Genomic DNA, 12,027 nt, shown 5'->3' with positions numbered 1-12,027 from the left:
GATTATAGGCGTGTACCACCACACCCAACTAATTTCTGTATTTTTAGTAGAGACGGGGTTTCACCATGTTGGCCAGGCTGGTCTTGAACTCCTGACCTCAGGTGATCCACCCACCTCAGGCCTCCCAAAGTGCTGGGATTATAGATGTGAGCCACTGCACTGGGCCTAGTAGTTGCTCTATCCTCATTTGACAAATGAGGAAACTAAAGCACAGAGAAGGTAAATGAGTTGCCCAATGTCACATAGTAAATAAGCGAAAGAGCCAAGATTTGAATTCAGATCTCTTGGACCCCAGAGCCTGTTCTCTGGCTCAGAGTGGTGGGCAGTAGGAGCAAATTTCCTTGTAGAAAACCAACTAGTGGGCACAGGGCCTAAGCCTTCTTTGTTGGGTGTTTGATTCTTGGTTTCGGGCTATTCTGAGGTCTCCCCAGGACTGTCCTAACCTCTCAGTCAGGTAAATCAGGGAGGGAAAGGGAATGAGGCCATTATGGGGATCCCAGGCCTCACCCACCTTCTGCTACCCCCAGAACACACATTACTATGACAAGCGCTGGTCCTGTGAACTCTTCCTGCTGGTGTCCATCAGCACCTCTGTGATCCTCATGCAGCACCTGCTGCCTGCCAGCTACTGTGACCTGCTGCACAAGGCTGCCGCCCATCTGGGCTGTTGGCAGAAGGTGGACCCAGCACTGTGCTCCAACGTGCTGCAGCACCCGTGAGTCACCCTACCCTGCTTGGCCCAATCCCAGCCCTTCTGGTCAGCATCTGGAGTCACTTGTCCACCTGCTGATTAACGTATTCAGTTAGCAAATAGTTATTGAGCGTATCTTGTATATTAGGCCAAGCGTCCAGGGTGGGGTATGGTGGGGCCTGACACACATGTTCCCTGTCCTTGGGTAACTTGCAGTATACTGAAGATGGGAGGGGACCGATGGTAATTCTTGGACTTGTTGACTTTCTCTTTGCTGACTGTTTATTCACTCATTGCCTTACTTGCTCATGCTTCACTCTTCTCTTACCTGCTCACTCATCCACGGGGTCATTTTGTCACCTACCCCTTTTTTTTTTTTTTTTTTTTTTTTTTTTTTTTTTTTTTTTTTTTTTTGAGACGGAGTCTCGCTCTGCCGCCCAGGCTGGAGTGCAGTGGCCGGATCTCAGCTCACTGCAAGCTCCGCCTCCCGGGTTCACACCATTCTCCTGCCTCAGCCTCCCGAGTAGCTGGGACTACAGGCGCCCACCACCTCACCCGGCTAGTTTTTTGTATTTTTTAGTAGAGACGGGGTTTCACCGTGTTAGCCAGGATGGTCTCGATCTCCTGACCTCGTGATCCGCCCGTCTCGGCCTCCCAAAGTGCTGGGATTACAGGCTTGAGCCACTGCGCCCGGCCGTCACCTACTCTTTCAGCAGACGTTTACTTCCACCCAATCCATACCAGGCCTGTGGATGGCCAGGCAAAATAGCTTGGACTTTGACTTAGGCCTAGCAGGGGATAGAGGATTTTTAGCAGTGGAGGAACCCATCCCAAGGTGTGCTTTAGAATCATCAGCCTGGTGCCAGGATGTGGTGCTGTGCTAGTTGATGCTGAACCCTGGCCAGGGAAGGATGAGGTAGGCAAAAGAGACCTAGCTGCAAGAAGGCACTGCACCCAGAGCAGAGGCAGAAATCACACTGCTCAGGGACCCTTTTTCAAAGTACTTTTCACCCCAGGTCATACTAATTTTCCTGCCTGTATTCCCCCATTAGACTGGAAGCTCCTCAAGGCCAGGATCACCTCTGAAGCACATCTGAGTCTTGGGCCCAGGACAAGGCTTGGCAGAGAGGAGGCCCCTAGGACAGGTTTGCAGAGGTAGGCCCACCAAGGAGCAGAGATGGAAGCAAGGCCACAGAAGCTAAGCCTCCTGGTGTTGGCCATGCATGTCAGTCAGGGTCCCTTTCAGGCTCTGACCTGGAGGTCCAGAAAAGTGACTGGGCATTGCTGATTGGGCCAAAAGGAGGCTTGGCTCAGCCTTGGGCTCTGAGGGGCGGGAGGAATAGGAAGATAGAACATAGCTGAACATGAGGATATACCTGTCCGTGGCTCACCATGGTCCTTCGCATGGCTTCCCAGCTGGGTCCTGCCAGACGTTTCTGCCTCATCTTTTACCATGCCCCAACCCATCCTCTGCTCTTCAGTAAAGCAAAGCAAATCTCCTCAGGTCCTCATATGCTTTATGCACTTGTGCATCCAGGCTTTTGCAAGTGATGTGTCTTTTGCTTGGGATGGTCTTTCCATTCTTTCTATCCTTGTTAACTCCTGTTCATCTTTTAGCACTTGCTTTCTCCAGGAACACTTTCCTGACCATCCAGATGGGTTCAGTGCCCCTCTCCTATAAGGGGCCCCTCCTTTCAGTGGCCCATAATACCATGATCGTTGCATTTAATGTTTTCTACTGTGTTTGCTTAGTTACTTGCCTGTCATTCCAGGACTGAAAGTTCATGAAGCTCAGGGCCCTTGCCTGTCTAGCACTCATTTGCCTCCTCAGGCCTTTTTTTTTTTGAGATGGAGTCACGCTCTGTTGCCCAGGCTGGAGTGCAGTGGCACAATCTTGGCTCATTGCAATCTCCACCTTCTGGATTCAAGCGATTCTCCTGCCTCGGCCTCCCGAGTAGCTGGGACTACAGGTATGCACCTCCACACCTGGCTAATTTTTACATTTTTAGTAGAGACGGGGTTTCGCCATGTTAGCCAGGCTGGTCTCAAACTCCTGACCTCAGGTGATCCACTCATCCTGGCCTCCCAGAGTTCCCAAAGTGCTGGGGTTACAGGCGTGAGCCACTGCGTTTGGTCTAGGCCTTTCTTTTTAAGGTAAAATTTCCATACAGTGAAATGTGCAATCCTTTTTTTTGAGACAAGGTCTTACTCTGTCTCCCAAGCTGGAGTGCAGTGGTGCAATCACAGCTTATTGCAGCCACAACCTCCTGGGCTCAGGTGATCCTCCCACTTCAGCTCCCAAGTTGCTGGGATTACAGGCGCATGCCACCACGTCCAGCTAATTTTTGTATGTTTTTGTTTGATGTTTTGCCATGTTGCCCAGGCTGGTCTAGAGCTCCTGGGCTCGAGTGATCCACCCACCTCGACCTCCCAGAATGCTGGGATCACAGGCATGAGCCACTGCACATGGCCTACAAATCTTAAAAAGTGTGCAATTCTTTGAGTTTTGATAAAGGTATATACGCTTATGTAACCCACCCCTCATCAAGATACAGAACATTTCCAGCCCTTCAGAAAATATCCTCATGGCCCTTCCTAGTGATCTTTCCCCCAAGACAACTACCTTTCTATTTTCTTTCACCAGAGGTTAGTTTTGCCTATCGTAGAACTTAACATAAATGAAATCATTGTGTCCAACTTCTTTTTTTTGGTGACGGAGTGTCACTCTGTCGCCCAGGTTGGAGTGCAGTGGCACGATCTTGGCTCACTGCAATTTCCGCCTCCCAGGTTCAAGCAATTCTCCTGCCTCAGCCTCCCAAGTAGCTGGGATTACAGGCATGTGCCACCATGCCCAACTGATTTTTTGTGGTTTTTTTTTTTTTTTTTTTTTGAGACGGGAGTCTCGCTCTGTCACCGAGGTTGGAGTGCAGTGGCCGGATCTCAGCTCACTGCAAGCTCCGCCTCCCGGGTTCATGCCATTCTCCTGCCTCAGCCTCCTGAGTAGCTGGGACTACAGACGCCCGCCACCTCGCCCAGCTAGTTTTTTGTATTTTTTAGTAGAGACGGGGCTTCACTGTGTTAGCCAGGGTGGTCTCGATCTCCTGACCTCGTGATCCGCCCATCTCGGCCTCTCAAAGTGCTGGGATTACCGGCTTAAGCCACTACGCCCGGCCCGATTTTTGTGTGTTTTAAGTAGAGACGGCATTTCACCATGCTGTCCAGGTTGGTCACAAACTCCTGACCTTGTGATCCGCCTGCCTTGGCCTCCCAAAGTGAAGCTGGGATTATAGGCGTGAGCCACTGCACCTGGCCCCAACTTCTTTTATTCAGCATATTCTGTGAGGTTCATTCATGTTGTGAGTCACACAATAACTTTTCTTTTTTGTTTTTTGAGACAGTTTCGCTCTTGTTGCCCAGGCTGGAGTGCAGTGGCACGATCTTGGCTCACTGCAACCTTCACCTTCTGGGTTCAGGCGATTCTCCTGCCTCAGCTTCCCGAATAGCTGGGATTACAGGCCTGTGTCACCATGCCCCGCTAATTTTTTTTGTATTTTTAGTAGAGATGGGGTTTCACCATGTTGGCCAGGCTGGTCTCGAACTCCTGCCCTCAGGTGATCTGCCCACTCTTGGCCTCCCAAAGTGCTGGGATTACAGGCATAATCTCACTGTGCCTGGCCAACTATTTTTTTAAATGAGTGAATCAACAAGGCAAGAGCATTGGGTTGACAAGGGGGCTGCTTACAGGCTATGACTTCAGTCCTCTGGTCCAGGCCCTTGGGATTCCTGGGAGCTCTCACAGGACATTATAAGAAAGCTCACTGGTCCCACCATCTCATTCATATGCTCACTAGGGCCTCTCTGTGCCAGGCCTTACGGCATGCTCTGAGGACACGGGTGGATTAGATCGTCCTGCTCAAGGGCTCTCAGCCTAGTGAGGTATACAGATAGGGAAATAAATGACCAGTATTGGGAAATGTGGACTAGTAGCAGGAGATGCTGGAACAGTTAAAGGATGCCAGATGGGCCAGGCACAGTGGCTTATGCCTGTAATCCTAGCACTTTGGGAGGCTGAGGCGGGCGGATCACCTGAGGTCAGCAGTTTGAGACCAGCCTGGGCAACATGACGAAACCCCGTCTCTACAAAAAATACAGAAAAATTAGCCCGGTGTGGTGACAGGTGCCTATAGTTCTAAGGCAGGAGAATCGCTTGAACCTGGGACGTGGAGGTTGCAGTGAGCTGAGCGCCACTGCACTCCAGCCTGGGCGGCAGAGTGAGACTCTGTCTTAAAAAAAACTCATAGGTGGGAATTGAACAGTGAGAACACTTGGACACAGGATGGGGAACGTCACACACCAGGACCTGTCGTGGGGTCGGGGGAAGGCGGAGGGATAACATTAAGAGAAATACCTAATGTAAATGACGAGTTAATGGGTGCAGCTCACCAACATGGCACATGTATACATATGTAACAAACCTGCATGTTGTGCACATGTACCCTAGAACTTAAAGTATAATTAAAAAAAAAAAAAAAAGGATGCCAAACTCTGGGGAGTTTGAGAAAGGCTTTGTGGAGGAACCTGGGTTTTGAAAGATGATGAAGAGCTTACCAGAAGGATTAGGCTTTGGGAAGGGCAGTCCAATTGGAGGGAGCAGCTTAGGGAGAGACATGAAGCAGTACAGAGTGCTGGAGGAACGAGAAACAGCATGAGCTGTGTGATGAGGGTTGTGGGAAGCCACACAAGACCTCAGAGGCCATGCCAAATCCTTGGGGCCTTGACTCCACGGGCACTAGGAAGCCTTCAAAAGGTTTTAAGCAGGGCCAGGAGCTGCAGCTGGTGCCTGCAATCCCAGCACTTTGAGAGAGAGAGGCAGACAGATCACCTGAGGTCAGGAGTTCGAGACCAGCCTGGCCAATGTGGCGAAACCTCGTCTCTACTAAAAATACAAAAATTAGCCAGGCGTGGTGGCAGGTGCCTGTAATCCCAGCCACTCTTGAGGCTGAGGCAGGAGAATTGCTTGAACCTGGGAGGCGGAGGTTGCAGTAAGCCAAGATTGTGCCACTGCACTCCAGCCTGGATGACGAGATCGAAACTCCTTCTCAAAAATAAAAAAAAGGGGCCGGGCACGGTGGCTCAAGCCTGTAATCCCAGCACTTTGGGAGGCCGAGATGGGCGGATCACGAGGTCAGGAGATTGAGACCATCCTGGCTAACACAGTGAAACCCCGTCTCTACTAAAAAATACAAAAAAAAAAAACTAGCCGGGCGAGGTGGCAGGCGCCTGTAGTCCCAGCTACTCGGGAAGCTAAGGCAGGAGAATGGCGTGAACCCGGGAGGCGGAGCTTGCTGTGAGCCGAGATCCGGCCACTGCACTCCAGCCTGGCTGACAGAGCGAGACTCCGTCTCAAAAAAAAGAATTAAAAAAAATAAAATAAAATAAAATTTTAAAAAAGCCCACAAAGGGTTTTAAGCAGAGGGTGCTTAGGCTCAGCTTAGTATTTTTTTTTTTTTTTTTTTTTTTTTTTTTGAGACGGAGTCTTGCTCTGTCGCCCAGGCTGGAGTGCAGTGGCCGGATCTCAGCTCACTGCAAGCTCCGCCTCCTGGGTTCACGCCATTCTCCTGCCTCAGCCTCCCGAGTAGCTGGGATTACAGGCGCCCACCACCTTGCCCGGCTAGTTTTTTGTATTTTTTTTTTAGTAGAGACGGGGTTTCACCGTGTTAGCCAGGATGGTCTCGATCTCCTGACCTCGTGATCCGCCCATCTCGGCCTCCCAAAGTGCTGGGATTACAGGCTTGAGCCACCGTGCCCGGCCTCAGCTTAGTATTTTACAAAGACCACTCAGACAACTGTGTGGTGGACCATTTGGAGGCAAGAGGTGAGACCAGATGAAGCAAAGGAACCAAGAGAGGAAAAAGGATTTTCTCAACAATCTCTGAGTAATTAGTGTCAGCCCTAGACCTTGTAACTCACAGTACAGTGCATTCCGCATGATTCTTACCCCATTTTACAGGGGAGGCAACTGAAACCCAGAAAAGGAAAGTCAGTGTGTCTAAGTGATAGAAATGGGAGTAGAGGTGATTCCCTCCTGCCCATTCTTCTCGTACCCCTTTTATGGGTGAGCTGGGGATAAGGGGCACTGTTGGGCTGTGCCTCCAGGTGGACTGAAGAATGCATGTGGCCGCAGGGCGTGCTGGTGAAGCACAGCAAGAACGTCTACAAAGCCGTAGGCCACTACAACGTGGCTATCCCCTCTGATGTCTCCCACTTCCGCTTCCACGTGAGTCTCCTCCCCGGGGAAGGAGGGTTGGGGCCTGAGGGAGAGGGTGGGAGGATCTGCAGGGCAGGAATGTGATGTCATTGCAAGAGAAAGCTATTTTCAGTATTTCCCCAATCCAAAGGAAGACAGTGCACACATGTAGCACAAGGATAGCCGTACAAATTGTCACTTAATAACTGCAGCTCAGCTGGGCATGGTGACTTACGCCTGTAATCCCAGCACTTTAGGAGACCAAGGTGGATGGATCACCTGAGGTCAGGAGTTCAAGACCAGACCAGCCTGGTCAACATGATGAAACCTTGTCTCCACTAAAAATACAAAAATTAGCCAGGCATGGTGGCGGGCGCCCGTAATCCCAGCTACTCAGGAGGCTAAGGAGGGAGAATCACTTGAACTCGGGAGACAGAGGTTGTAGTGAGCCGAGATCACGCCACTGCACTCCAGCCCAGGCAACAGAGCAAGACTCATTCTCAGAAAAATAAAATAAAATAAGTAAATAACTGCAGCTCATTTGGTTGTAGATCTTTCAGGACATTGGACAGAGGGAGAGAAGATGATAGTAAAAGAAGGGGCTCTTGGCAGTGAAAGACAATACTGTCTTTATTTGTTACTGTGTGCCAGGCATGTCCTTAAGCACTCTCCATGCACCTTCCTAGTCAGCCTCCCCTGAACCTTGTATGTGAAAGATATGCTAGGGTTATCTCTGTTTTTAGATACTGAAATCAGCTTAGAGAGTTTAACTTGTTAAAGGCTGCCTTGTTGCGAAACTTGAGATGTAATGGTAATGACTCATGACTTAGCTATGGAAAGGACTGCCCAAAATTATCTAAAATAGTGATCTCTTTTTTTTTTTTTTTAATTTCACTATGAAATCCGCCCCCCCCCCCTTTTTTTTAAACACAATCAGAGGCCAAAATCCAATATATGGGACCTCCTGGCGCTGCTCTGTTTGGAGGAGTTAGAACCCCCTTCACTTCCTGCTCACCCCTCCTGTAACTCCTAAAGGATCCCCTTGAAACCTGGGGCTCAAAGGACACAGCGTGAGAAATCACTGACCTAGGCTGATGTGTTCATTTCACAGTTGAGAAATCCAAGCCCCAGGGAGGAAAAGGACTTGCCCAAAGTATTGCAGCCTGTTAAGTGCAGAGCTGAGCCTGACATCCTGGTCTCTTGGCCTCCCATTTCCTGCCACTTCTCCTGTCCTGTAATCAGCTCTTGAGATTTAGGTACCTTGGCCCCTGTGGAATCAAAATCCCTAGACACTGTGCACTTTTTTGAACTGATAAGAAATTTTTTTTTAGTCCCTGCGTTCTACCTTGCTGTTGAGAGTGAGCTGTTGCCATGTCCCTTGGCAGCTTCCAGCCTAGCTAGGGATGCTACCTATGAAGTAGTAGGTAATTCAGGCTGTAGAGTCTGTAATAACTTTCCATGCCTGTGTCATAGGATTCTAATTTGTTCAGGCCCAACAATGGCCAGGAGATGACATTAAAAGCTGTTGATGTTATTGAGGGTCAGTGGATGAGGGAGAAAAAATTTTCAAAAATTAAAATTAAAAAAAAAATTTAAAAAATTTAAAAAATCTATCAGATAGATAGATAGATAGATAGATAGATAGATAGATAGATAGATAGATAAATTGATTGATTTTATTTTTTATTTTTTGAGACGGAGTCTTGCTCTGTCGCCCGGGCTGGAGTGCAGTGGCTCTATCTCAGCTCACTGCAAGCTCCGCCTCCTGGGTTTACGCCATTCTCCTGCCTCAGCCTCCTGAGTAGCTGGTACTACAAGCACCCGCCACCACGCCCGGCTAATTTTTTGTATTTTTAATAGAGACGGGGTTTCACCGTGTTAGGATGATCTTGATCTCCTGACCTCGTGATCCGCCTGCCTCGGCCTCCCAAAGTGCTGTGAGCCACTGCGTCTGGTCAAAAAAAAAATTTTTTTAAAGGTGTTGACTTTAGACCACAAAAAGAGTTTGAGAGAGCAAGCAGAACCTGTCAAGAAAGACTTCCTAGGGGAGGTAGAAGTTGAACAGGATCTTAGATGACTTACGTGGGAAGCAGCAGTCCTATCAAGGAATACCACAAGCAGAGGCAGATGAGGTGGCAAAGTCCACATCCAACCCCAGAAAGTCTTCCACCCCACCCATGTCTGCATAGGGCCCCAAGAGCCTGTCCCCTTCACTGGCCCACCCAGAACCCCTATCCAGGAGGAAGGTTTCTGGAGCACACCTTTTAGCCATGCCCACCCCCTTCCGGTTGCAGTTCTTTTTCAGCAAACCCCTGCGGATCCTTAACATCCTCCTGCTGCTGGAGGGTGCTGTCATTGTCTACCAGCTGTACTCCCTAATGTCCTCTGAAAAGTGGCACCAGACCATCTCGCTGGCCCTCATCCTCTTCAGCAACTACTATGCCTTCTTCAAGCTGCTCCGGGACCGCTTGGTATTGGGCAAGGCCTACTCATACTCCGCTAGCCCCCAGAGAGACCTGGACCACCGTTTCTCCTGAGCTCTGGGGTGACCTCAAGGACAGCGTCCAGGCTTCAGCCAGGGGCTCCCTGGCAAGGGGCTGTTGGGTAGGAGCGGGAGGGGGGAAAAAAAAAGACAAAAAAAATCCACCAGAGCTTTGTATTTTTGTTACGTACTGTTTCTTTGATAATTGATGTGATAAGGAAAAAGTCCTATTTTTATACTCCCAACAAGCCTGTGTCCTGTGGTTCTTTCCCTTCGGGTGTGTGAGACGTGGTTTGAGAGGTGTGAGATTCTGGTTTAGAAAGTCCCCACATGTGGCTTCTGAAGCCTCTGTGGGTACTGCCTTCTTCAGGAGAGAGGAGATGAGGAGGCACTGGAGGCCATGGTAGCAGTGATAGCTACTGCGAACTGAATGCTCACTGTGTACCAGATGCTGCTCTGTGTGTATTTCAGGCCTTGCCTTAATTTAACTTTTATGACAACCCTGGGAATAAAGTACTGTCACTCCAGTGGATGAAGAACTGGAGCTCAGGGAGTTATAGTGACTTGCCCATAGTCACACAGCTAGGAAGTGGTAAAGCTGGACATAAAACCTCTGGAAGGCCTGGCACAGTGGCTCAAGCCTGTAATCCCAGCACTTCGGGAGGCTGAGGTGGGTGGATCACTGGAAATCAGGAGTCTGAGACTAGCCTGGCCAAGACGGTAAAACCACGTCTCTACTAAAAATACAAAAATTAGCCAGGCGCAGCTGGGTGCAGTGGCTCACGCCTGTAATCCTAGCACTTTGGGAGGCCAAGGCAGGCGGATCATGAGATCAGGGGATCAAGACCACGGTGAAACCCCATCTCTACTAAAAAATACAAAAAGATTAGCCGGGCGCGGTGGTGGGCGCCTATAGTCCCAGCTACTCAGGAGGCTGAGGCAGGAGAATGGTGTGAACCCGGGAGGCAGAGCTTGCAGTGAGTCAGGATCATGCCACTGCACTCCAGCCTGGGCGACAGAGTGAGACTCAGTCTCAAAAAAAAAAAAAAAAAAAAGCCAGGCGTAGTGGCGCATGTCTGTAGTCCCAGCTACTTGGAAGGCTGAGGCACGAGAATCGCTGGAACCTGGAGGCAGAGGTTGCAGTGAACTGAGATCTCACCATTGCACTCCAGCCTGGGTGACAGAGCAAGACTCCGTCTTAAAAAAGAATAAAAATAAGGCCGGGCACCATGGCTCACACCTGTAATCCGAGCACTTTGGGAGGCCGAGGCAGGTGGATCACCTGAGGTCACCATTTTGAGACCAGCCTGACCAACATGGAGAAACCCTGTCTCTACTAAAAATACAAAATTAGCCCGGCATGGTGGGTGGTGCATGCCTATAATCCCAGCTACTCAGGAGGCTGAGGCAGAAGAATTGCTTAAACTCTGGAGGCAGAGGTTGCAGTGAGCCAAGATCGTGCCACTGCAATCATGCAGTGCCAAGATAGAGCCAAGATCCAGCCTGGGCAACAAGAGCGAAACTCCATCTCAAAAATAAAAAACCTCTGAAAGATGACACTACTACCCTGGCAGAAGGTGACGTCTTGATTCTCTCAGCGTGTAGTCACTGAGACCCTCCTTACTGGGTATTATGCTAGATGGTGAGGATGCCAAGACACGAACAAGCAAGTAATACTACACTGGGATGAGCCCAACAGTTACAAGGTACAGCAGAGCAGAGGGGAGAGAATGTTTAATTTTCTCTGGGCTTCTTGGAGGAGGGGATAGTCTGAATTGTATTAGCCACTTCCTAGGTGGACAAGAGAGGAAAAGGGTGTTTCAGTTAGAGAAGCAGGCAAATGTAATAGTGCACATGCAGTAGCACACAGATTAGAGCATCCTGGTGTGTTTCGGGGAAGGTAAACAAAATGCAGATCTTAGAGCAGGAAGAGTTAAAAAAAAAAAAAAAAAAAGTGGAGTGGGAAAGGTCAACAGAGGCTGGATCAGGGAGGACCAGTAGTCCTAGGCTAGCAAAAGTGTATGAGCAGGGTCACATGCTAGAGTAGAAACAGCTGCTTGTAAGGTCACTGCCTCCTATGGGCATAGGATAGAGGGTTTAGGCTGAAAGGAGAGGACACATGGACACTCAGCCATTCTCATCTATTCAGCCCATGTTCCCTAAGCCCTTCTTGGCCATAAGGTATGCAGACAAGCTCACAGTGGTATATGAGAGACACACACCTCAACAAATATTTTTGGTGCCTCTATTGAGGTGGACACTGTGCTGAACACTGGAATGGTTACAAAGATAAGGAAGATACTGTCCCTTCCAAAGACAACAAGGAGAAATGGACACACATTATGAGCAAATTTGGGTGTGAAATGCTAAGGAAAACTAGTGTCCATTTCTTCCTGTAGTAGCAGAGAGGACAGGTACCCTATCTGGAAAGACAGGCTTCCCCAAAGAGCTGATAGCTGAGTTGGGTCTTGAAAGTAAGTAGTTCTCCGAGTCAGACGCGGTGGCTCACACCTGTAATCCCAGCACTTTGGGAGGCTGAGGTGGGTGGATCACCTGAGGTCAGGAGTTCAACACCAGTCTGGTCAACATGGCAAAACCCCGTCTCTA

General features: G+C 49.5%; 1 protein-coding gene across 6 annotated transcripts in view; it reads left to right on the top strand.

Moving 5' to 3' along the window:
• The window catches only part of TMEM39B (transmembrane protein 39B), a 30,155-nt gene extending 20,490 nt beyond the window's left edge, over positions 1 to 9,665 (top strand). For all 6 annotated transcript variants that reach the window (XM_015133898.3, XM_077964681.1, XM_077964686.1 and 3 more), the window contains 3 exons: positions 528 to 715; positions 6,848 to 6,968; positions 9,233 to 9,665. In XM_015133898.3, coding sequence (XP_014989384.1) covers positions 528 to 715; positions 6,848 to 6,968; positions 9,233 to 9,475 — 552 coding nt within the window. In that variant the 3' untranslated portion in view covers positions 9,476 to 9,665. The remainder of the gene's footprint in view (positions 1 to 527; positions 716 to 6,847; positions 6,969 to 9,232) is intronic.
• The last annotated feature ends 2,362 nt before the right edge of the window (positions 9,666 to 12,027 follow it).

This window comes from Macaca mulatta, chromosome 1 (genome assembly GCF_049350105.2).
Source record: "Macaca mulatta isolate MMU2019108-1 chromosome 1, T2T-MMU8v2.0, whole genome shotgun sequence".
Lineage (NCBI taxonomy): Eukaryota > Metazoa > Chordata > Mammalia > Primates > Cercopithecidae > Macaca > Macaca mulatta.
This window is presented reverse-complemented; position numbering and strand designations above follow the sequence as displayed.